Below are 26489 nucleotides of genomic sequence, written 5' to 3'. Positions count from 1 at the left end.
AATTTCAGCACAAATGAAATAGCACCACACTATTGCTCACCAAACCTAAACTTGCTGGGGTTATCTCTTAGTCTTCCCTTTGTTCTTCTTCACATCAAATTGGTACCTACATCTAATGACTACATTCGTAGGGTTGAAGTCCACACATGGATAGCTCTTCTCTGCTGCAACAAGTTCTGGCTCTAAGCTCTAGCTTCCAGGAACCCCCACAGTTATTGTTTTCTGAATATCTCATACTTTGAAATAAATGAGAAGATCCATTTGATGATTACACCATTTTATATACACATTCATACTTGATATGTTTTTCATTCTACTTCTACCTGCAAAATTTCCTACTAATTCTTAAGATTTTGGCTTTAGTAACTTATCTATCAAACTCCTTTTCATTTCCTTAGGACAGAATACTTCCTGTCACCGATAGCAGGCACTTTATCTATCTGACTGTTCTCCAACTAGATTTTATAGGTTGGAGTGTTTTGCTTATTTTTCTATGTGTCTGTGCTACATAATTAATAAGGTGTTCATGACCTGAGCATTGGTGGCACACATCTTTAATCCCAGCACTCAGGAGGCAGAGACAGGCAGATCTCTGTGAGTTCCAGGCCAACATGGTCCACAGAGTTCCAGGACAGCCAGGGCTACACAGAGAAACCTGTTTCAAAAAACAAAACAAAACAAAACAAAACAAAACAGTTTATGAATCCACATATAAAACGAAAACTCCTTTTATCTTTTTCCTAAAAAATGTGTTTGCCTAATATGAGTGAGGTTCTTGGTTTAATTACCACTACTTCCAGGAAGAAACAGAGTCTACCGACTTCAGGTTGTCTTGGCAGAGCTTTAGGGCTGGGCTACAGCTCAGTGGTAGAGCACTGGCCCAGCGTGTGTGAGGCCATTAGTTCCAAAAGTTTCTCGGGTGTTTAAAAAGTAGACATTAGATAATAGAATTCTAGGGAGGTATGACTAGAACCATGTTTTGTATCCCCCATCTATTGTGGAACACAATTAGGCAATTAATACCAAATACTTTTCATCAGTGCTAGTAATGATGCATAGCTGTATTTCACAGCAATATAGACACTTTTGCAGAATAAAAATCTCATTAAATGGTTATGATAGACAGAAAAACATACCCTAAGTTCACACAAATATCACAAGAAGATTGAGTATGGATTTGCTGTATAATATAAGAGATTGTCAAGACTGAGGATCAAAAGTCCATCACTTAACACTTATCCAGGGACAGTAAAAGCAAAAAGCAAACATAAAGAATTAAGAGTCAATGTCTGTAAATATTAAAAAAAAAAAAACACACCCCAAACAGTACTGCACTGAGTTATCACAGGGACTGCTTCTCCTTAGAATGACAGGTTACCAGAAGCAGAGTATGGAGCACAGGTGGAATGTGCTTACATAAATCAGAGTATGGGCTCTGTGGTGAGCCATAAATAGCCCTTGGCTGTTCAGCTTTAGTAACTTCAGAACTATTAAGAAGCTCTGGCCTGCTCTAGTTAGGAGCATCACACAGACCGCTGGCTGCTCAGTCCCTGTGCCCAAGTTTTTCTGCTAGGTGCCCAGACCCTCTGGCATATGAAGACACTAACGCAGTAGAGAATGAGCTGTAGATTTGACTATTTCAGACTCCTCACAATCATTTTCTTTAAAGATTATTATTTTAAATGTGTGAGTGTTTTGTTTGCATGTATGTCTGTGTACAATGTGTGTGCCTAGTGTCTGTGGAAGCCAGAAGTGGATGTGGGATCCCCTGGAACCGGAGTTTCAGAGGGTTGTGAGTTGTCATATGGGTGCTAGGAACTGAACTTGGAAGAGCAGCCAGTCTTCTTAACCAATGAGCTATCTCTCTCCAGCCCCCACTCACCGTTTTCTTGATGAAAAGTGTAATTTAAAGGCAGTTGCATGCATGCATGCATACATACATACATAGATCACACCCACCCACCCACACACCCCCACACACAACCCCTTCTGGTTGAGAAATATTTGCATGCTTTACCCTCACTCTCAGTGCTTGATTCCTACTGAAGAGATAACCTTTCAGTAAAAGAACAGGGTATTTCTATTTTTCAAAAGCTCAGATTTGAAAGTGTTACACAAAACACACACATTGGTTATCGTGCAATGCTTCGACTGGGAAGCCAGCAAGCAGCAGGGGGCAGACCCTTTCCCACGGCAAACCCCTGTGTTTCTAGTTTCGTTCCTTGTCAAGTCTCTGAAGAAGGACAAAAACCATCCAGAGCTCCTGGTTACACTGAAGATATAGAAAAACACAGAGCTTAAAGTAGATAAGGAAAACCAAGGAAGGTTCTTTCCTTACATCTATCTAATTCACAAACTTCAATATTAGGTATTAATAAAGTTTTTTAAGAGAGTAGAAATTATAGTTTATACTTACAGGCTGCTGAAGTTATTCTACTATGGGGAATCTTAGAAAATAATGGTTCTCAAAAAGCTAATTGTAGCATATGCACTATATGGGGAAAGACTTTTTGTCAGCTTTATCTACTAACACATTAAGTACTTACAGGAATTCCAGGTCTGAGGCTAGTGGTTTAGAGCACTTGTTGCTCTTGCAGAGAACCAGGTTTGATTCCCAGCACTACACAGTGGCCCCAAACCATCCATAACTCCAGTTGCAGGGGATCTGATCCCATTTTCCTACATCCAAAGGCAGCAGGCATACATACGGTACACGTGCATACAAAACATTCATCTAGCCGGGCAACAGTGGCACTTTAATCCCAGCACTTGGGAGGCAGAGTATTCGAGGCCAGCCTGGTCTACAGAGCGAGATCCAGGACAGGCACCAAAGCTACAGAGAGATCCTGTCTCGAAAAACCAAACCAAACAAACCCATCCATATACATAAAATAAAGGGAAAAAGGAATTCCAAGTTCACAATAGATGGTCAACAAATACTCGCTGAGTGAATGAACACTCTATCAGGAGATTATAATTACCATGGTGCCATTTTACTTATAAAACCTCTTATGTAATATTTGATTCCATTGAGTTCCATAATGTCAGGACCAAGAGCAGATGTGGGAACTTTCAGAAAAGCAGCTCAAAAATGTTGAAACTTACAGGAAATGAGCCAGTAAAACTTAAGAGGAAATGAGTCATGAATGTCAATCTCTTTTTGTAGTAGAAAGGGTGTGGGGGCAGTTGACTGATTCAACCCCACAAATAAATAGCTCATTTTACTAGCTGATTTGACTTTGCTTAACTAGAACACAAACAAGAATGGCTAATAGAGGGGAGAATTGCCTGCTTTGAGATTTATTTCCTTTCTGTGATAATAAGCAATGCAAAGCAATAAACATGAGGGGATAGAGGGGAAGGTATGAAACTGAGGTATTCTTTATGAGTAAGATGAACTTATTATGAATTCATTATGAACTAACAAAATGCCTTGTGTTTTATAAGTACATTATAAGTAAAACGTAGTCTAAGCTAAATAGATCTCATTTTATCTACCCAGCATAGCATTCTATTGCTATATGGAATTAGCAATACACATATAATTAAAAGGTGCTTGCTAAGGATGATTTGTGTCATTTTTCAAAAGTCTACATTAGAGTAGGTGGTTCTGAAAATAAAGTGCTTTTAGTCGATAAACAGTGGTCACATATTCTGTATTATGAAACAAGAACATTCTGAAAGCCACACTTCGTAAGGATCTTGTAATAAAAAACAAACTACCTTGTATAACTTTGTTCTAAGATGTTAGCACTGATTAATTCTCAGCATCCCATCAGAGGTGAATATCCACATGTCAGGTATAGCAATGTTTGGATTCCTTAGGAACCAAATACTATGTGGATCTTGTCAACATCTCTGTGAATGGGCGTGGTATCTCTTTAGTGATGCACGCACTGTACTAGAATAGAATAAACGGCTCTTATACAGTAAATGTAGAGTTTTCATTTGGCTATTTGCATGAAAAAATGCATTTCCATTTGCATGAAAAATCAAAACATTAGAAAAAACACTTTGAAAGTGTGATGTCTCAAATGCAAGGAGGAATTATGAGCAGAGAAACTGTTTCTACATTGAAAGTGTAGGAGCAATGCTTCTTAACCTGTGAGTCGCGTATCAGATATTTATAATTCATGACAATAGCAAAACTACAATTATGTAATTGAATGAAATAATTTTATGGCTGGAGGTCACCACAAAATGAGGAAATGTATTAAAGAGTCTCAGCATTAGGAAGGTTGAGGACCAGTGAAGAGAGTGTCTTACAAAGACAGTACAGTGAGTGTTACAGTGGAGGGCTGAGGCATGTACTTTGGCAGCAAAGAAGAAAGTGGTGTGATACAGGATGCTTATTTTATGTTGACACCTCTCTCCCTTCTTTGTCCTCAAGGAGCTACTGCCTGGAAGCTCCTGATGAAGGAACTCCTATTGACTCAGTTAAGCATTTGTGTTAGAGTGATACCCATTCTGCATGCAAGGCTTAAATGATGAGGAAATAATTTACATTGATTATTACAATGTAATTGAAGCTATAAGTACTGGGATATTTGAGACAATTTTTAGTAATTACCACAAAACACTTTACTGCAGTTGAATTTACACAAATAATAATATGTAATTTTTTTTATAGCCACTTTTAAGCTGGCATGGTGGTACACACCTTTAATCCCAGCACTCAGTAAGCAGAGGCAGGCAGATCTCTGTAAGTTCAAGGCCAGCCTGAACTTCAGAGTGAGTTCCAGGCCATGTAGGGTAATGGGAGATCCTGTCTAAGAAACCAAACCAAAGGCCAACTCTGTACATCCATGCAATCTCAGGAACAAGGACTGCTGTAAGCAGGAGATGGCTGAGAGCTTTACAGAAAGAATGAGCAGAAGGAGAAATTCTAGGATTCTAGAAGACAAAGTGCAAGAAGAAAAGTGGAATGGCCAGGCCTGTGTTTGCTGAAGAATGACATGACTTGGTTTGAATGTTGGCTGCTCAGGGGCAGTGCCTTTCTGATCTTTCTGATAGGAAAGGAAAGAGCAGCCAGGCAGGACCTGGCCATACTCAGGAGCTTGTTTTACTTCAGCCTAGATCATACTTCTAAAGAATCTGAAGTTCTAAGCAGGGTTATTTTGTTTGGCTGACAGTGTGAAAAACGGTCAGAGGGTGGGAGTTGCACTGGGGGTTCTTACAGCAGTACAGAGAACGTGAAAACAAGGGCCTCCATCAGGCTGGTGTGGGCTGTAAGGAAAGGTACCTGTAGGGTGAACCCACCAGGAAGAAGACTGATGAGGTGTGCTTCTGCTATGGTTGGATGTGAGACTCAGCTATTATATCCCATTAGGTTGAACAGAGTGGGAAGGTAGCAGGAAGAATAGGTCAACAGGAGATGTTTAGTCTTGGAATTCCTGAAGCTCATGCATCATTGTAGTAGCTTCAGAGAGATAGCATTGCTCAGTGTCTTTTCTGTGTGTCTCTGGGCCTTCGCATACACCCACATGTCATTGCTTGGGGGTAATGCAGGGCCCTAACACATCTTAATACACTGGACTTCCACACACTGAAAGGCTCATACTGTGGTTCAGTAATCTGTGGATCACTTCTTTCCACAGAGTGCAGACTCTGGCGATGAAGATACATACACATTAAAGATGACAAGGCCTCCTACAAACTGAAATGCTGCAGGATCACCTCCAGGGATAATTTTTGTATCGTGTTATGTATGTATCTGCCTGAGTGACACAGATATGGAACAGGGATAGCAACCACTCATCAGTCATTACTATCTGAGGAGGGCAGAATGGGTCCGAATCACATGAAAACACCTCTGCTTCCTCTAACCTCAAGTGCTCCAGCAGGTCGAATCAGTGTTTCCCTGGAACTCTGAGATTGTTGTAGTCTTCAAGGATACTGAAGATAGAGGGAAATACTGCCAAAAATTTAAAGGGAAAACTCTTTGAAGAGCCAGCAGTGGGAACTGAGTAATGCTTCCTGGCATTTAAAAATGTCTTACACTATTGAAAGAAATTATCCATTATCTTGAAGTGTGTACTTGACTGAGTCTGCTCTTACAGAAACATTTGGAGAATTTTAAAACATCTTTTTCTTAAAAAAAAAGAAAAGAAAAGAAAATGGGAGACCAGTGAAATGAATGTAGTATTGCAGTATTAGGTTTTAGACAGACAATGCCAAAGAAAAGTTCACATATGGTGAAAGGAATGCTGTTTTCCAAGCTCTCAACATTACCAGACAAAAACAACCAATCTATAAACAGTGTAGGAAACAAATATTACTGCCTTTAATATCTAGCTACCTGCTGGACATACAATTTGCCTCTTTCTATAAAAACAGACACAATTCTAAAAAACAGGTTTAAAACTGGATAATAAGAAATGACCCAAGAATTAATTAACTAAATAGAAGACTAAAGTAAATAAAGGAAAAATTAGCCTATCAAAATAAAAGAAACATGATTAAATTAGGCTCCAAAAGACCCACGAGGAACTCATAAAAGGAGTAATATGCACTTACCTGGTTTTTATTCTTTCATGATTTAATTTCTAATTTTATCCACTACTATCTGATAATTGCATGAAACAGTTATTCTAACCACGGGCAATTTAAACTATTTTAATTTTTATTTCAAGACCACGAGACAAAGGAACCTATTTATTGCTTAAGGGAATTTTTTAAAACAAAAATTAAAGCTTAATCTTTCATGTTTTAAAGCCAAGACTATTTAAAATCATTTATAATAATGCTGTAGGGAGACTTTTTCTTGGTATGCAAAATTAAAAAGATAAATTTACAATTATGAAAAAAATTAATAGTTTGGGGATTAAATTGTCCCTTTCCTTTGTAGATGAATTTGTCTGGAAATGAAGAGACATATTTAAACACATGGTAGATTCAAGCCCGTGTAAAAGTGAGAGGATGAGGCTTCATGCATTTTACAGTGTGACCGTTCATGTACAGAGAGTGAGCCCATTCTACTATTATTGTTAAAAAGTGCAATAGCACTAGCCTTGTGAATAGATTCTAACACTTTATTTTAAAAGTGATAATCCTGATGAAGAATAGAGTCAGGAATGCTACTAGCCACATTTTCTATGTCTCTGAAAGAGTGCCTCATGGAAATTAGACAAGTACATTGACTTTTAGTTAAATAACAACAAATTTTTTTTAGTTATGTAGAAAAAATAATCAAAACATAAGATTTAAATAGTTCCCGTTGCCACACTTAAAGGTTCTAAAGAAATACTTTTAGCTATGTTGCAAGGCAGGGAAAAGCACTTTCAGTGACCCTCAGGCAGCATGCTGGCTGCTTCAGGAAGACAGGGAAGGACACTTTGCTAATGGGACATTTTGACCACAGCAGAAAGAAGGCAAATACATCTTCAGATACATTGTCTCTTTGGTTGAAAGGAAATGAAATGTTTTCATATAAGTTAAAATCCCTTCTGGCAAACAGGCCATCTTCCTAGGCTGAGCACCATCCATTTTAAGAAGATTAAGAATACACTCATAGTCAGGCATAGTAGCACACGATTTTAATCCAGTACTTGAGAGGCAGAGGCAAGCTGATCTCTGTGAGTTCCAGGCCAGCCAGGCATATACAGTGAGACCCTGTCTCAAAAACCCCAAAACACAAGACAATAAAATACAAAATAAAAAATTCATGATATCCAAAATATTGGATGGACTGGCATTATCTGAAATGTCTCCTCTAGGCTAATATGTTGAGAGCTTGTCCCCTAACTAGTGGCATAACTTTGTAAAGCAGTAACTTCTGGAGTTGGGAACTACCTAGAGGAAGTACATTACTAGTGGCATATTGGTAGAAGTTGTATCTTGCCCTGGCCACTTCCTGTATTTTGTCTTTACTTCCTGTTGGCATTAGGCAAACAGCCTCCTCAGCTACACGTTCTCACGAACAGTGAAGTCCTTGTGATGGGCCCAGAATCAGTGGCAAATGACTGTGGCCTGAACCCTCTGAAACCATCCGCAAACCCAATCTTTCTTCTCTTGGCAATCTTACGTCAGGCCTTCTGTCACAGTGATGGGAGAGCTGACTAACACAAATGGCTATGGATCCACTGACATGGGCCTGTTTTGCTCTGTTTTTGAGACACAGTCTCACTATTTTCTCTAGCTATCCTGAACTCACTATGTAGATTGGCCTGGTCTCACAGAGGTAGAACTCAGAGATCCTCTGCCTTTGCCTCTGCCTCTCTAAGAGCTGGGATTAAAGGCATGAGTCACCACACCCAGCTAAGCCTTCCTGTTTCTTTCCCCTCCCTCTCCCTCATTCCTGGGAGTACCAGGACAGCTTGTTAGTTTACTTTCACTCCAAGCTCCTCCTTGCTGCTGTCCTTTTCTGAAAACTACATGGCTTCCTTCACTCCATACAGGCTTTGGCGAAAACGCCACCTTTTGATAAAGGACTCACTTCCTTCAGATCCTTCACTGTATACTTTACTCTGTTTTTAACAATATCAACAGCCTTATCTCATCCAAACAAACATTTATGTATTAAAGTTTTTTCTGAGTTCTCCTGAAAGACTTACAGACTCCTAGGTATTATGTATTTCTGGTTCACTTGCCATATTCCTACCACAAAGGCAGTACCTAACATTGTGAAATAACTTATTTATTGAAGTATATTTTCACATTTAATATATTTCAAGAAAATCAATGCTGTTTTCATATGGGAGAAACCGATAATGTTAAAGGTTTTTGTGATGACTGATACTGTCAGCTCACAAGGTCTAGAACCACCAAGGAGACAAACCTTCTGATGCATCTGTGAGGATATCCCAGAGATGTTTAGCTAGAGAGAAGAGACCTACCCTGACTGTGGGCTGCACCATCCTATGATCTGGAGGGAGGACTAATAAAAAGGTGAAAGTGAGCTGAGTACCAGCATTCATCCTTTGCTTCAGACTGTAGATGCAATGTGACCAGCAGCCTCAAGCTCCTGCAGCTGTGGCTTCCCAACCATGATGGACTTGTATCCTTGAACTGTGAGCAAAAATACCACCCCCCTGAATTGTTTTTGTCTGAGTAAGAAAAGTGGTTAATATAGGGTCATTAAAGGATTTATTCAGATAAATATATGGATCATTTAAAGCTATAAATTAATTTCTTGAAAAATTAAATTGTCAAAAGTTGATTTTTCACCAGGCAGCGGTGGCGCATGCCTTTGATCCTAGCACTTGGGAGGCAGAGCCAGGCGGATCTCTGTGAGTTCTAGGCCAGCCTGGTCTACAGAGCGAGATCCAGGACAGGCACTAAAACTACACAGAGAAACTCTGTCTTGAAGAACCAAAAAAAAAAAAAAAAAAGAAAAAAATTGATTTTTCAGGAATACTATTCATTGCATAAAATGAAGCCTACATACAGTAATGATGCATTTTTAAAATGCTTGAAAGAATTAAGTCACTATACTTATGGGCTGTTGTTTGGAGATTTTAGCATATTAGGGTTAAATCTAGGTGATTTGCATAAATGTTGTTTGGGTTTCTTCTCTTAAAACTAAACTGGTATAATGTTTTAGATACACAATATTTTATAAAGATCTAAGGGCTATTTTTCCCTTCAGTTTTACATGTTCAGGGGCATGACTGAAGTTGGAATTCTTAAGAAAGCTGGTCAATAAAATGCTGCAGCTTTCATTTCCTATTTTTCTACAAGAAAACCTTGCAGAATTACAGTAAAGTTCTGTAACTATTTAGCTAATCATCTGGGCACAGGTGATATAGAATGTCATGGAATTTTCAAAGTTATAAGCAAGATTGTCCAAGCCGACTCCCTCATAGGTTACAGAGGAGAGGAGATTATATATTGAGGCCCAAAAAATTCAGAGAAGGAAACCGATGAAGCATAGTTTTTTTCTTTTTAAAAAAATAAAGAAAACAAATCATGGTATCTAAGCAACTATACTAGGTATTTCTTGTATAAAAAAGAAAAATGGCACTAGCTCTTGAATAAGGCAACAAAATTTCTGGAGAAAAAAGACAATTACACAGTCCAGAATGTGACCATAAATGAATGCCACAATGTCCTTTACTACATCGTAAATTTTAAACTCAAAGGTACATGACAGAGTTGGTGTGAAATTCAACAGAAAGATCAGAGTTTGAGAATCAGCAGAATTCTTCAGTGGCCCCTTCCCCCCTTAAGAGAACAGGACACTAAAGCAGGACTGTGAGACTGAAGGCCATAGCAGTGATACCCAAGCATCAGGTGAACAAATGGAAACTTCTGTGAAAATAAAGTGAGCATGTAAATTCTTTCATTGAAAACCTTTCTCATTTTTCCTTGGAAAATAAAACCCATACATCCAATTTCTTCTTAAGAAAGTCCGAACTATAATAAATCTGAGTCCCTGTGTTCTCCTGGCTCTATCCTGGGCACATCCAGCCTCAGCCCTTGCCTCTGGGTGCATGAAGACTTGCATGAACACTGGTCTTGCCTCCTGTGCAGGAAGAGTAAGGCCTTCCACTTACCGGGACTTGTGAGGGCTCCCAGGGCACTGCTTGTGGTAGAGAGAGGGTTTGCATTGGTGCTGGTGGCTGAGGTTTGGGCGGCGGCAGCAGCAGCAGCCAGTGTTGCCAGATTCTGTAATTGTAAAGCATTCATGCCTAGAGAGAAAAGAGAGGGTGATGTTAGCCACAGACCCAAATTTTCCTGTTCCTAAATTGAAATTGACCACACACACACACACACACACACACACACACACACACACACACAAATAAATAAATAAATAAATAAAAATAAAACAAACAAACAAACAAAAAAACTCCTGCACTTGATCCTGTGATAGTATGCTCATTAGAGTTGCCTCAGGGATGCGTGTGATTATATCACTTGAATAGGAACTGGGATCTGTTTCTCAGAAGACACCTCCTTTGAGTTTTAATGATGTCATCTTCCATTTCTAGAGATGGAGTGCTGAGAAGGGGGACCTGCATTATATCTAGTACTTCTGAGCAGACTCAGCTCAGTGGGGCACTGTCTATTCTAACTTAGGACTGTCTTCTCTCATAGTTGTAGAGGTGACTACGGAAGTTAAAAGAGTATTCTGTATTGGCTGGGCAGGCTAATGGGGACTGGCAACTTTTACCTATGCCTTAGCTGTTGTGAAAGTGGTGAGATCTGGGCATGGGTGGCTGCAGGACAAGCACGGGGTACACTCTGCATTCCCTAAGTTGACAGGTACACAGATATTACACACAGATATTACAGAGGAACTCAAGTTCACTGCTATGAAATTGAACTGACACAGGCTCTAATCTTTGCTTTGTCATTTTTCCAGGTATGTAGATGTAGGCAAATTACAGCCTCTTCATTTCTTGGTGGCCAAGCTAATTGTACCTGAATGCAGAGAGTTGTGCAAATAAATATGATGAATGCAAATTATTCTAGCATGATCTAAATACTCAATGAATTATAGTGGTGAATATCTCCAGATTTATCTTATCATGCCTCCAGGATGGACAAAAATTGGCAGTACCTTAAATCACTTTTAAGTGTAGCCTGATGACCTAAGGTCTCCATCCTCAGGACCTACATGGTGGAAGGAGAGAACCAACTCTGGCAAGCTGTCCTCTGATCTACACATGTATGTGGGAGTAGACAGACAGGCAGACAGACACACACGCTAAATCTACAACCAACCTATTTTTAACTAGAATGAATTTCCGATTAGTAAAAGTTAAGAAACAAAATGCAAATGAAAATGTGCAAGAGTATAAGATGGGCTGAGACTAGGTTCCAGCCTGTTGCCTTTGCTGTTTATACTTTCAACATTTTTTTCCCTCACTGCTATTTCCCAATCAACAGGTTCTCTAAATACCTGAGGTATTTTACAGTAAGTAAAAGTAACAATGTTTCTCTTCTTATATAGAAGAGTTCTACATAGAAAGAGATTGGAGTCAAGTAATCAGCTTAATTTTACCTTCTCAAATCCAGATACTCAATAACTATCTCCTCAGCAAATTTGACTTGTTTAAAAAGAGTGGCCTGATAATGGTCCATGTGTGCTGGGAGAAGGAAGATAAGTTTTTCTAGCAACATCCTAAGCAGACTTCCAGGCAGAGTGCATGGCTGGCTGAGTGCATGAATAAGGCCTGGCCGCTGAGCCCTAGAAACAGCACTGCTTCTGTGCTCTTTGGCTTGGGCTCCTGATTGGAAAAGAAGCTCCTGAGGGTTCTGCTGTGAAATGAGTTCTCAGTATGCCCCAAATCACATCTCGCCTTCCCTCAGGAACCATTGGACTTACTGGGTTGTGGTAAAATCCAAACAGTCCCCCACTTCTTTGGCAGCGATGCATAGAAGCAGGATATGGAATTTGTGAAATCGAGTGATCAAACGTGTCTGGGAGTAAAGCTCTCTCTTTGTCTCTCTGATAATGGCCAAACAGTGGCATATTTATCAGAAGCACTGTGGGTACTAAGAAACACTGGGCTAATTTTTCAGTTTCACTTTAACGAAGTGGAAGTGGAAAAGTATGGGGGCTGCCTGACTTTAGTGGAGACCCACTCAGACCAAATAAAGGCTGCATGGAAGCTACATGAACACACTTCATACTCAAGTGTGATAAGAGCATCTGGACTGAGTGATCTTGCAAAGAGTGAGGCCCACTGCACAGAGTCATCTATCCCCCTTTATTACTAACGGTCCCTTTAATGTTCTAATGATGTGAACCAGATGACCATTCTGCGTCATCAACAGACAGCTGGGCATATAAGACGAGGATTTAGGACTGAAATTAAAACCTCTACCATATATTTGGCACCAGTCAATAACAGACAATTATAGACTCGGGTCAGACGGTCCTTTTTCAGTACATCTAGGATTCTCCCTAAGAGGGAAGTACAGTATTAGAACCAGTCAGAAGGCTCTGTATCAATTGGCCTGACTGAGTATATTCAATGGGTTAGTGACATCAAGTCCTTGTCTAAAGCCTTGAGCATAGTCTTCTGAGCCCATGGTCACTGCATTTTGCCATACCTCACTGCCTCACTGCCTCTGACAACTCAGTTTGCATCTAACACATCCATTTTCTGTTAACTCTTTATGTTATCTACAAACTTCTCTACTTGTCTTGTATCCTGTCTAGAAACTATATGTAATTCCTTCCTTTATAACAAAATACTAAGGTTTTTGAGAACAAAGATTCTCATGTTCAAGTCTACCAACACACACACACACACACACACACACACACACACACACACACAGAGAGAGAGAGAGAGAGAGAGAGAGAGAGAGAGAGAGAGAGAGAGAGAGAGAGAGAGAGAGAATGTATGATAGGTCATAGATAGACTCACATAAAATGAATGATCTGAATAATAGCACACAATTTTAATAATCTGCTATAAAGAATACTGTCTAGGGGCTGGAGAGATGGCTCAGTGGTTAAGAGCTTGGCTGCTCTTCCAGAGGCCAGGGTTCAATTCCCAGCACCCACATGGTAGTTTACAACTGTCTGTAAATCTAGTTCCAGGGGATCCAATAACCTTACACAGATGCACCAATGCAAATAAATAAATCACTAAAAAAAAAAGAATACTGTCTACACAGCCAATCATGGTTTTAATTTTACCCACTGATATACCAGTAACAAATACTCACTGTTTTCCCCAGTCATTAGTTAATTAAATGTATACTTGCTAGACAGACAGCCTTTACCTTACATACTGACGTACACTACAGGTCTGTATGTTGGAGCCAAGCTAGCAACAATGAGGCTCTCTTCCTACTGTTTTGTCCCTGTGTGAATTCAGGGTGAGGGTATGTGCCCTTTCCAATGTGACCTTCCTCTTCCCCCCTTCACACATATCACCACCTGAGAGAGTCTCTGCCATCCTCTTTTTGATAAATAGAAAGGCAAGGTAGGATGATAGACTCTAGGATATCACTCTGGGGGAATGGCTAACACAGTCCAAAGACCATAGTGCAATGCAAACATAAGCTATTGTCCAAGATAGCCAAGATGAGTAGTAAAATGGAAAGACTTTCATAACCCCTAGCGTCTGAGTGATTTGAGGACAATGGAATGGACAGAGTTTGACAGAGTCAGACAGACTCTTTATTTACCTATTAGTCCATTCCCTCATCCATATAGCTAATTAGTACTTACTAAAGAGCCATGATGAGACAGCCCCTGTGCAAGACACTGAGAATAAATGTACCACAAGGCAGACTGGGTCCAAGGAGGCTGCTGGACACTCGAGCAGGAAGAAGCTAGTGACTGAGAGAAGTCCTTTTAGTTCACTAGTTTTGGGAAAGAAGCCCACCCTCAACTGCATCATCACCAAAGGCTTCGATTTGACAGAGATGAGAGAGCAGCACAGTACTGCCCTTCCCTGCCATGGTATCCTAGTCTATTCTAAAGCAGAAGCACTCAGTATCATGGGGTAAAAGGGGGAAGACAGCTTACCTGCCAACTTCTGAGGGCTAGGCCCCCTATTTACAGCCATGGGCCCTACATTTCTGGTTTCTCAATCCAGCCCTGGCAAGAACATCTCATCCTTTACCCTTATCTTCTATTCCTAGTGCCTGGAATGTACAAGACTCTATGTTGACAACAACAGTCACTATTTATCAGAAGCAGTGTGGCCTGGTGAAGAAGTGTGCAGGCTCTGCTGTGAGATGGCCTGAATGTAAATAAACTCAGCTCTCTCATCTTTTCTTTTTTTTCTTTTTCTTTTTTTGGTTTTTTCAAGACAGGGTTTCTCTGTGTTGTTTTGGTGCCTGTCCTGGATCTTGCTCTGTAGACCAGGCTGGCCTAGAACTCACAGAGATCCACCTGGCTCTGTCTCCTGAGTGCTGAGATCAAAGGCGTGTGCCACCACTGCCCAGCTCTCTCATGTTTTCTAACTCCAGCCATTGGGAGTAAACTGGCTAACTGCTTATATCTTGGAATCCCCAACTAGAGTATAATTCAAATAGAATCTATTTTCTGAGAATCAGCATGTGTAAAGACCAAAGGATGTGACCTTGGACACAGCTGGGTTCACACAGTAAGTTCTCTTCACTTGAACTAGCAATAGCAATATCATCTCAGGTGAAGACCAGGAGAACGGAGACACAGCAGCTGTCAGCATGCTTCTCATTGCTTTACATGGATCTCAGCGTTCATAATGAAATCACATGGTACAGGCACTCCTCCTGTTGAAGAGGGAACTGAAGAATGAAGAGGTCAAAACACCACTACTCACTTGTAGCAGGGGCAGTCCTAGGTAAGTGTGAGCACAGTCATGCATGCTTTCTTCTTTACACACTTGTCTCCCTCCTGCCAATCTAGCCTTTCCATGGGTTTCCTCTGTCCTCCTGGTCCCCACCTGGGGCTCTCCTGCCCTCTTCCTCCTCATGCTGTAGCTCCCATTTACTTGACTAAACTGCACCTCAGAAGAATTTAGGAGGGACATGGAGAAAGAGAAGGGAAGAGTGGTACAGAGAGAATATGGTTGAGGCACTAGAACTTACCTCTTCTCCATGTTTACCTTTGGTGTTGTTAACTTCCAAAACAATCTAAGACAATTAAAGCAGTGAGGCATTTGGGTCCATTATGACCAATACAACTCCTGCTTGGTAGTAATGCCAGGCCTGAGAGCTAACACTTCACAACACTCATCTCAGCTGCTTCTAGGACTTGAAATTCAGGGTAATCTTGCTTTATCAGTAGCAAAAAACCCAGTTGACCAGTAACCATTTCACAACTTGTGCTACATCATCTTTCTGAATCAGTTACTTCATTTCTTAATTTGATCTCCTTTTTCACCCATCTTATCTTGTTGTTCATCCATGTTAGACACAACAGATAACTGGCTATAGTTGCCTCAGTGAACAGATGGATCTCCGTGTTCTCCCCCCCACTCCCCGCCCCAGGGTTTTCAAGACACAGTTTCTCTCTGTAGCCCTAGATCTCGCTCTGTAGACCAACCAGGCTGGCCTCGAACTCACAGAGATCTGCCTGACTCTGCCTCCCCAGTGCTGGGATTAAAGGCGTGTACCACCACTGCCTGGCATGGCCTCCTTCTTAATACTAAGTCTGTTACATATTCTTTCTCTCACACAGCTGTCAGTGTTCAGGCAGTGTATGAACCCTCTAAACTTTATGATAAAAGTATGTTTGTTATGTGTGAAACTCTTTCTTTGGAAGACCCCAGAAAGTTGTATATAACCTTGGACTTACCAAGATAACTGAAAAAGACAAAGGTCCTGGCAGAAAACTGAATGAAATTTCCAGAGATGGGGCAATGATTATGTGATGGGAGAAATCAAGAAGAAATTAGAGCCACAGGGTGGAAGAATAGAAAAGAAAGAGATCCTCTTACTCAGTATGGAGACACACACACACACACATGAAACGGAAGAAGCGCACTAAGCCAGAGTCGTCTGTGTTCATGTTTGCACAGGCACAGCTGAAGACAGGACACGACAGAGTGGAAGCTAGGCAAGGCCACAGGACAGCCCTGAAGCTGGAGAAGACCCCATCTCCCCTGGGCTGTGTCCTTACACCAGCTGAACAGCGTATGCTCAGCAGGTGGACCCAGGACACAATACCTTCTCCCTCTCCCCAGTCCCACACAGGCCTGATTCTGTGGCCATCCCTCTCTGTGGACATTCCCGCAGCAGCCCCTGGTCTAAATGCTACCAACATCTCATGCTTTGTTATATAATGGTTCTGATCCTATGATGAACAGAGGAGCTTGGAAAACTTACTGGGCATAGTGTTTCCTCAACCCTTTACTGACAAACAACATATCCCTGGTGACAAATTTGGGCTTTTTCTGCCACAAATAGGTACCTGGCCAGGGTGTTCTCATTTAAGATTAGACATCTCACTTACTATCCCCCTTCTTCCTTAGGGTCAGCTATTTGGAGATAAGGTAATAGGCTCCATGTAAGAAGGGGCAGGCTCTCAGAGTTTCTCTGCTGCCTACCATCCCAGACTTCCCCAGAGCACTAATTGCCTTCTGCCTTAAGCTGCTTCCCATTCAAAGTTGCTCTGGGGGATTGCAACATCTTCCCTCTATTAACTCTGCCTTCTCCCTAGGCCCAAGTCAACAGCTAGGGTTCCAAGGCAATCATGCCTGGTCTTTGCTACCAGTCATTCGGAATTCCCGCTTCTGGTTCCTCTCACTTCTTCTTGGGGTGGGGAGTGCTCCCTGTCTTTCCTTCTTTCCAGTTCCTACAGCAGGCCCTTCTTCCCATCCAACTCATACTTTCTCTGTCACCACGAAAGGGCACCAGACGGGAAGGCGCCTGTCACCCTTCTTGGAAGCTGGCTCAGGCTTGGCAAACACCTTTTCTGAGAAGAAAAATGGCCACATTTAACTTCTGCTCAGCTGGGCACCTCTCAAACCAAGGGCAATCATCTAGGTGACTAAACATAGGAAACACTTGAGTTTTAGGAAATCTAAAAGTGAGCTATTATGATGATGGCAAAAAGAAAAAAGTCGGGAGTAAGGAGATTTAAGTTTTCATTCGTTATTTAATAAGAAAATTCCTCAAAAATGAAGAAATTAGGTACAAAGCAGATGCACAATATTCCTACTTGAAATTTAAGATTAAAAAAATTATAAGGAGAAGGGCATGAAAATTTAATTTAATGTTCACCTTAGGTAATTTTGTGTCTTATTGTTCATGGCAATTACCATAAATCTGCATATCAATAAGTGAGAACAGATGTCAGTTGTTACAAGTGCTTGCCAATCAGGTCTGTTAAAAAGTGACAGATGGGTGGTTATAGAACATTCTCTTAAGGCCTATTAGCACATTCACAGGAAGTGTCTGTGCTGTGGCCTGCTGGCGACTCAGGGAAGAACACAGGGTCTTTGTGGGCCTCTGAGTACACTTCACTCTGGGAGCTGCTCCAACCAGGACTTCTCAGACTGCCCAGACACTGTTTCTGCAAACCCTCTTCTCTACTTGGGAAAGACACTTTCAGACAGTCTTCTCTGAGACTGGACTTGAAATTCACAAAAGGAGAGAAGTCTTGGTTGTTTTAAGCAAATATTTCACTTTACACTGTATTATTACTTTCAAAATTTAGAGCAGACTTCTAGAAGGGAACTGCAGTCAGCTTCATCAGATTTAAAATGAAGCAGTTCCACTCTCTACGATTTTCTGATCCGAGGGGTAGAGTACTTGGGAGAGCACTTGCTCACCATGTACAAAACCTGGGTTTCATACCCGGCACCATGGAAACTGGCTGTGGTGCTACATACTAGCCCTTCAGAGGGAAGAGCCAGGAGTTCAAGGTCATTCTTGGTCACATATTGAGTTTGAGGCTAGCTAGCCTAGGCTACAGGAGAACCTGTTTTAAAACAAACAAACAAACAAACAAACAAACAAAAAACAAACTTCTTGTTCTTGAACGAAAAAAGTCATTTACATACATAGCCTACTCTTAATAAACTGGGGACATTTTCCAGAATGAAGTGAGACAGTTTACTGTCTGCCCTAGCGGCTACTTCTTGAGCAGCTGTGGGGCTCTGTTTCCAACTTGGATTTGTCATTTGCCCATTAGGCCATCTGTGCAGGCACTTCACTGGAGCTTCCGTTCATGCAGACATACCTGGCCGAGCTGGGACACAGTGGCTGTTCGTAAGCCTGATGGGAACAGGCAGCTCAGGTTTTGGATCAGGCTGGACTGGTTTTGAAATATGGGTCCATACCCACTAGTTCAATGACTTGGGTTAAGTTTATTAGCCCTCCTTCTAAGCCTCACTTGCCCACTTGTTAAAAGGCATGCCCACAGTCCCAATTGATAGTGGTATTCAAGAGGTCTGTATCCTAATCCACCACTCCACTCAATGGTGCTATGGTCTCAAAGTAACCTTTTTAACTATTTCATACTTCTGCTTTTCCATTTGCAATGTAGTAAAGAGGTGATTTTTGCTTTTGGCATACTCTTAGAACCGCATTCAAGGATCTAAGTTAAACGCGAATGTTGAAGTGTTACCTTTATTTTCTCATTAGACAGTCTGCTGAGGTAACAGTAGCCATGAAGAAGTTAAAGATCAAAAGGATATTTGGCCCTTTTTCTTTCACCTAAGATACAGTCTTAGGTGAAGTATGTAGGCCAGAAGTAGATCCCATGTTTCTTAAATTTTAAAAATTCACTGAATACTAGAGGAGAGCTAAATATGACTATGCTTTTGTTAGAAGTTTTAAAAGGGAAAATAAAAGTCAATTACCTTCAAGCAATACATAAAGGGTTTAGCTTATGAAGATTCGATCCTAAACCCATTTTTGCTTTAAAATTCCACATTTAGTAAAGGTTCCTTTTTATATAAATCATAAAAATTTGTAGTTTCAAAGGAAAATGGTTAAGATTTCTGAAGAAAACATATACTTGATATACAGCTGCAGTGTAAGGCATAGCTCATTATGCCATGAATCAGATACGGGCCAGATGCAGCTGGTTCGCGGAAGGAGCTTCTATGAAATTACCTTCAGAGTGAGCATTATGAGACCACTTAGGAGAGACAGATGATACCAAAGACAACATGATGGGGCCTTGAAGGGAGAGAGCCTTCTTTTAAAAAACCTGGAGTAGCTTCATGTGGAGAGAGCTTGAAGTGTAGAGTAGGAGAGACAGCCATGGAGAGATAGGAGAAGCATGAGGAAGTTATTAAAGGAAAGCCTTCGGATGCTCTCAACAACAAAAGGAGTTTCTGACTTTTCTAGGTTTTCAGGAGGTGGTGGGAAGTCTGTCACATGATGAAGTATGGCTTAGCATGTGTGCCAAGATGAAGACATTAGATAGCACTTTAAACTTACCTTGCAGTAGTAAGAGGGCAGGGCTGCAAGGATACTGTGTAGCATAGCCTAACTGTCCCAGAACAGGTGCAGGGCTATGTGGCCTGATTTCTGTGACTGACCGAGAAAGGCAGGTAGCCACAGGGTCTGTGGTCTAACAATCACACTTTACTGATGCAGTTACTTAGTAATGTGTCATCTAAAATTTATTTTTTTATGTTTTCTTTTTTGCCTTTTTTCTCTCTTCAAACGAAAAATGTTTTGCTCATATAAATTGTGGTGGTCTACAGAGGCTTCCTAGTAAGACCTTACTCAGGGTCAGAGAATCTGAGCTTGCTTTACCCAGCAGGGCTGCATAAAGGGATGATTTGGCCAGGGGTGTGGTTACCAGGTGTTTGGAAGGGTCTACACTTGGTACTCTGTGTTTTGATCTTGTGAAGGGGAAGTCTTTTGCCTCTCCCCTTGGCATGTTATAAAAAGCCCTTTTGAATAAAGCTCTGGGTGGCTGGGTATTGACCCAGGCCCTCCTGAAGCTATCCTGTATCTCTTTCTTATCGTCCCTTCCTTCCTTCCTCCCTTCCTTCCTCCTTTCCTTTCTTTCTGCCTAATATTTCCTCACTCCTCTCTCCTCCACCCAAGAACCTTTCGAAAGGTGGGAACATGTCGGTGCTGGACTCTGGCAGACTTCCACATATGGTGCCAGAACATGGAACTTAGGTGCAGAGGATAAAGAGAAGGAACACTGTGAGTTAAGTGGGCATGCTCGGAATTAATTAATTGAGGCTGGTGATATTTTTGTCTTCAGGAGTAAAATTGTAACTATAAAGCATAGTAGTTCAAGTTAGGCTGTAGCAAGTATCTCTCTCTCTCTGTTTCTCTCTCTCTTTACTAAGTTAGGCTTAAAGTTGTAAAAAATTTTTGGTGAAGTCTGAGAAAGATAGGCTTTAGTTATAGGGATACGGTGAAGGTTTAATAGAAGGTTTAACTTAGAGTAGGTTTTCCCCAGTGCTGGACCTGGGATGCAGAAGCAGCGTCTGGGACCAAGCAGCCACTGTGGGTTTAGCAGTCCAAGAAAGAGAAGCTGCTTCCGAGACTGGCAGCTTCAGAAAGCAGCAGAAGCAGCAAGAACAGCAGCTGCCCCAGCCAGGTGTGGATGGCTGAGACCTGAGGGACTTTGTAGTGTCACAGGCAGCAGGCTCTGAGCCAGTGTGAGCAGCGAGGGTCTGAGAGTTTTCAGCCTTGAAGGAGCAGCTGTGAGAACCCAGTCAGCCAGAGTGTTCAGGAGAACTGGACTGACCTGGCTAGAGGCTATGCTCAACCTTGATGAGCCAGGCAGAGACACTGCAGGAGAGGTGAACGCAGGCAGGCAGCAGCTGTAGCCTGGAGAGTGCAGCAGAGGCTTTGGACCCCAGTGGCAGGAGCAGGTCTGCCAGTGGGCAGCTGGAAGGGGAGTGCACAGGGCGCCTTGGCTGTGCAAGAGACAAAGCCTCCAGAGAAAGATGCCTGTGGGGTGCAAACCAAGAGGGCCAGGGAACAGGTGCCTCTGAGTGCATGTGTGCATTCTGGGGACACCAAGGTTCCAGCATCCCCCCCAGGGTGGAACTATGGCAGAGGTAGTGCTGCGGACCCAGGGAAACTGCTGGCTGACAGAATGCTTGGGTGATACATGCTGGAACTCAGGCCAGCCCAAGCTTCCAGCAGCAGGGTGTGGCCAGAGCCATGGAGCTGCCTCTGTGCACAAGCAAGGCAGTGCACAGAGGACACCAAGCTATCTGCAGAGCAAGTAACAGAGCTGGGGTGCAGCAGCTGTGACTGGCTGTGGCTGGGTTTCTTCCCTTGAGCCCCTGTGGTGCGAGATGATTGAAAGCCCTGGTCCCCAGGAAACAGGGGTCTCTAGGATTTGCAAGCCAGAAAGGTGACCAGGACTATAAAAAAACAAAAAAACAAAAACAAAAAAACAAAAACAACAACAACAAAAAAAAAAAAAACAAAAAAAAAACAAAAAAAAAAAAACCCAAAAACTGTGGGAACAGTGCTAGCAGCCAAAACCATGCAGCTTCTGTTTGCTGTTGGTGAACAATTGCATGACTCCTTTAAGAGACAGTTTTCTGGGTTATGCTGGCTGCATGGAGGCCTTTTTCGAGAGGATTCTATAGCAGCTCAGCTATGGTGACACAACCTTCATCCTGGGGCAGAGTTCCTAGGGGAAGACTACCATAAAGTGCCTCTGTAGCTGAGAGTGAACATTTCAGAGACTCTTGTTTGAACTGAGTTGTTGCATTCAAGGGAACTGAAAAAAGTTTTTGGTTTTGGTTTTCTTTGTATTTGGAACTTTAAGACTGTTATCAGAAAGCTTTCAGTGGAACATTAAGACTGGTATCAGACCTGACTTTTTGAAATTTTCAGACTGCAGAAATAGGACAATTTTGATTTCACTGATGCATATATGTTTTGTTAACTGTGATGACTCATGAACTGTTTGTGTAAAAATGGAACTCTTTGTGTAGAAATGGAGAAATTTGTTTTTTCTACCCAGGCTCAAGATGTAGCTTAAATTATAAAGAAAAGAGGGAGTTAATATTCTTCAGTCTCTTTAATTAAAAAAAAATTTTTTCTTGTCCCTTGAGTAGATTAACATTAACATGTTAATGTAACCTATGTTTTGTATAGTTCTATTAAGAGATTGCTTTTGGATGTTTGCTAAAGTTTGTAAAGTGTAAATAGTTCTATTTACTCTCATTTGCTTTTGGATGTAAATTTGTGAGAATTGTAATTGTGTACAGTAATATTCATACTAGAGTTATGATGTTAACCTGTTAATGTTAATGGTGATGCTAGGGAGTCTTTAGATTTGATGTGGTTGCATCATGAGTTTATTGATTTATTTGCTGCAGTTGCATCAATTTTTATTGATTTTTAAAAAGGGCTTCATGCAGCTAATACTGCAGTAGTCATCTTAGACCCATTCAAAAAGGACATTCCATCATTATCATCCTCTACTCCTTTACTAGGAGGTATAACAGCTATAAAGAGCAGGAGTTTTGCTATGAGTATTCCAGCTGTTTGCAAGCTCTTAGTGGAAAGTGACTTCAGAGTTTCATAGAGTAAGCTCTGAACCCTCACTTGAGGTCTTTATATTATTAAGAAGGGAGAACTGTGGTGGCCCACAGGGGCTTCCTAGTAAGACCTTACTCAGAGACCCAGCAGGGCTGCATAAAGGGATGATTTGGCCAGGGGCATGGCTACCAGGTGTTTGGAAGGGTCTACACTTGTTGGTACTCTGTGTTTTGATCTTGTAAAGGGGAGGTCTTTTGCCTCTCCCCTTGGCATATTATAAAAAGCCCTTTTGAATAAAGCTCTGGGTGGCTGGGTATTGACCCAGGGCCCTCCTGAATCTATCCTGTGTCTGTCTTTCTTATTGTCTCTTTCTTTCTACCTAATATTTCCTCATTCCTCTCTTCTCTACCCAAGAACCCTTTGAAAGGTGGGAGCAGGTGGGGGAGCTGGACTCACAATAAATGAACCATTTTTAAATCTGTGTTCATAGCCACATAGTATTGGTTTCCAAAATGTTTCACACTCTTTGGTGGTATGAGTTGTGTATATCCTCACTTTTACTATGTCAGACTATTAACCATTCAATAAACATTTGAACACCAAGTGGGACTGGGATTAAATAACTTCTTGGGTTCCTTCCACCTTATTATGCTGTGGCTTCTAGTACATTTGTCATGTATAATGTGCTCTGTAACATGTTTTATATTAAACAAACTATCTCCAAACTCTCAGTATTGCATTTGTGAAGGTGGTAACAATGGTTTTTTATGGTGATTTTCAGTTTATATGTAAGGCTAAAGTTAAGTTTTGTAATTAAAAAACTGGGCATTTAACTTGAGCTCTATTGGGAATGCATCCAAAATACACATTTACGTCTGTCAATTTACAAATTTATTTTCACTAATCTGTTCAGAAATAGTCTCTAGCATCATTACAGGAGGACTGGCTGCATCCATAAGCCACTGGGGCAGGCCTTGCTCTCCAGGAGTTCAGTGTGGCTTGGAGCACTGACCAATTTGAGGTATTCAGGTACACTCTGTGAGGGAGGAACAACTTTAGGAAAGTTGAAGGAGTTAGCAAGTGTGGTGTTTGGAATGAGAATGGCTCCTATAGTCTCATATATTTGAATGTTTGGTTCCCAGTCGGTGGACTGTTTAGGAAGGATGAGAAGGTGTGTCACTGGGGATGGTCTTTGAATTTTCAAAAGCCCATGCCAGATCCACTTGCATCTGCACTGTGCTTATGGACCAGATGTAAGTTGCTAGCTATCTCTCCAGTGCCACGCCATGCATCCTGCCATGATGATCATGGACTAAATCTCTGAAACTGTAAGCAAGTACCCAGTTAAATGCTTTCCTTTAAGGTTGCCTCAGTCATGGTATATCTTCACAACAACAGAAAAGGAACTAAAACAGCAAGCAATTGATGTCACCCATCCACCATGATCACCCCATGATGCTGTGGCAGATAAATGACAAGTAAAAAAATTAAGTCCCAGCAAAGCTAAGTGCTATTTTGGGGACAAGACATTTCATTACTTTATTGAAAAAATAAAATACTCCAAACCATAAAGCTTTAAATACTTAGAAAGATGAAACTTGATTATTCTCATAAGTGAGTATTTTTTCTAAAGCTACAAAAAAAGCGGTGTGATACATATATTTTAATACTTTAAATAGCCAAGATGTTGGTACATAATGGACTGTTCAGGATTTGATTTTACAGTCTGTGCAGACTTAGTATGGTGGATTTAACATGGTGAAGGTTCAAGAAAAGGATATTTTGGAAACCTCAGGGCATTTACAGAATGTTTTTAAATTAGCCATCTGCTCCATGACACCTTTTAGGGTGACTCTAGATACCCTTGGTTTTCAAAGGAGCACACAGAACATGTAAATGCTAATAATTTGACCTGTAGCTGACATGGCAAAGGCACACACATCCTAATGAAAAATGGTAGGGTAATCTGTCCACCTGGGAAGGAATGCTGTGCCCAGCCTCAGGAATAAATGACCTTTCTGCATAATGCATCTCTGAGAGTAGGGGAGCCTGAGGCTTCCTTTGAGGAGAACTCCTAATTTTGAATACGGGTGGGTCTGTGCTACTAGAAGGGAAACAAATCTCCCACCTACCCAAAATGTGACAAATGTTAGCATGTAATTTCAGCAGCTTGCATCTGAGAGGTTTTTTTTCTTTTCCTTTCAAAGAATAGAAACTCCCTGTATATTTTACTACCATCTCTCCAGTTTCCTTCACAGATTATAAATACATTAGCCATTCAATGTGATGCTTAGCTCCAAGCCCAGCTTCCTAATACATTTTCTTAAATATGATGTAATCATTTAACTATCATTTTAAAATACATTTTTTGAATAATCTAAAAGCTGTATTATAGTGATAACAATAGATCTGACTAACTTATACAATCTGAGTTGCCCTTACCCTGTGGACCACAACAGACGACTAGGCTGTTATTTCCAAAATACACATGGGAGAAACCCTTCAGAATGTAAAACAACAATAATAAAACCAAAACAACAACAACAATATAAAAACCAACTAAAGGTATGTATTTGGAAAAAATTAAGTGGAAAAGAGGAGTTTCTATAGTGACAAACCAACCTGGCTTTTATTTTACACATGTGGATTTCATTTAGCTTAATTAGGGATGTCTCTAATTAAAGAAAACTGCTTCATTCTAATATGCCCCTATCACTTCTTTGCCTCCCCCCATTTTGGAATCAAACAGAGAAAGGCTTTCTACTGCTCCTCCTGGCAGGTTAATGGCACCTGCATTCTGATTTCCTGCACATACTCCCTTCCCTGCCCTGAGCTAGGGTAGGGTGTCAGCATGGAAGGTGGCACAGCAGGACTGACCTTTCACTAATCACTCCTGCAGCAGCTACTGGCACAGCTCATTATGAAAAGGAATCCTTCAATAAGCTGCTTTTCAAATACAGTCACACTTTGATTTTTCTGAGAACAAAGATTATACCTTTACATAAAAGCTTCTGATACACAATTCTGTTAACTGAGTACTAAAGTAAAAAAAGGCACTGTGTTAATTGTCTGCCATTATCAAGGGACTACAAACTGTATCAAATGTAGGCTGGTAATCTTGGCTTTTGTTATGGGGGTCAGAACATTCTTATTGATCACCAGTTATTAAAAATTTTAGAGATGTTAATCATTTCAGCTGCCCTTAGATATAAAAATATCACTGGAAACCTACTAATCATCAACCTATTAACAACAACAACAACTAAAAATCCCATAAATAACTAAAAAATATATTCTGCCAAAATTTGCAGCCCCTCAAATAGTTCTGCAAGGTGAAGTGTGAGCATGAAGTGCAAAGGGAAGAAGGGCACTTCCGCGCAGCTCATTCCAATTTTAATATCCAAGACACAAAGCTAGTTTATTGCTAAGTACTCTCTACCCCTTTCCTTTGGTTCTTTCCTTTATCCTTTGAAACAACCAAAAATTCAGAAAATAGCACGGTCAAAGGAATGGCGTGCTTCATGACTTACCAGCCATTTGCTGAATGCCACTGAACGCACCCAGGTTGCTGGAGGAGGTGGCCTGCTGTAGAAGCTGAAAACGAACACAAGAGCTCAGTCAGAACAATGTGGAGACAAAGCGACTTCCTCATTATATTGGGTACA

General features: G+C 41.0%; 1 protein-coding gene across 18 annotated transcripts in view; it reads right to left on the bottom strand.

Annotated features, from left to right (window-relative positions):
• Nucleotides 1-26489, bottom strand: part of Celf2 (CUGBP Elav-like family member 2) — a 539378-nt gene that overhangs the window by 34539 nt on the left and 478350 nt on the right. For all 18 annotated transcript variants that reach the window (XM_059263523.1, XM_059263531.1, XM_059263534.1 and 15 more), the window contains 2 exons: nucleotides 26355-26418; nucleotides 10494-10628 (listed from right to left, as the gene is read on the bottom strand). In XM_059263523.1, coding sequence (XP_059119506.1) covers nucleotides 10494-10628; nucleotides 26355-26418 — 199 coding nt within the window. The remainder of the gene's footprint in view (nucleotides 1-10493; nucleotides 10629-26354; nucleotides 26419-26489) is intronic.

The sequence above is a fragment of the Peromyscus eremicus genome, chromosome 5 (assembly GCF_949786415.1).
Source record: "Peromyscus eremicus chromosome 5, PerEre_H2_v1, whole genome shotgun sequence".
NCBI lineage: Eukaryota > Metazoa > Chordata > Mammalia > Rodentia > Cricetidae > Peromyscus > Peromyscus eremicus.
Note: the sequence above shows the minus strand (reverse complement) of the source record. Positions and strands in the feature narration are given on the sequence as shown.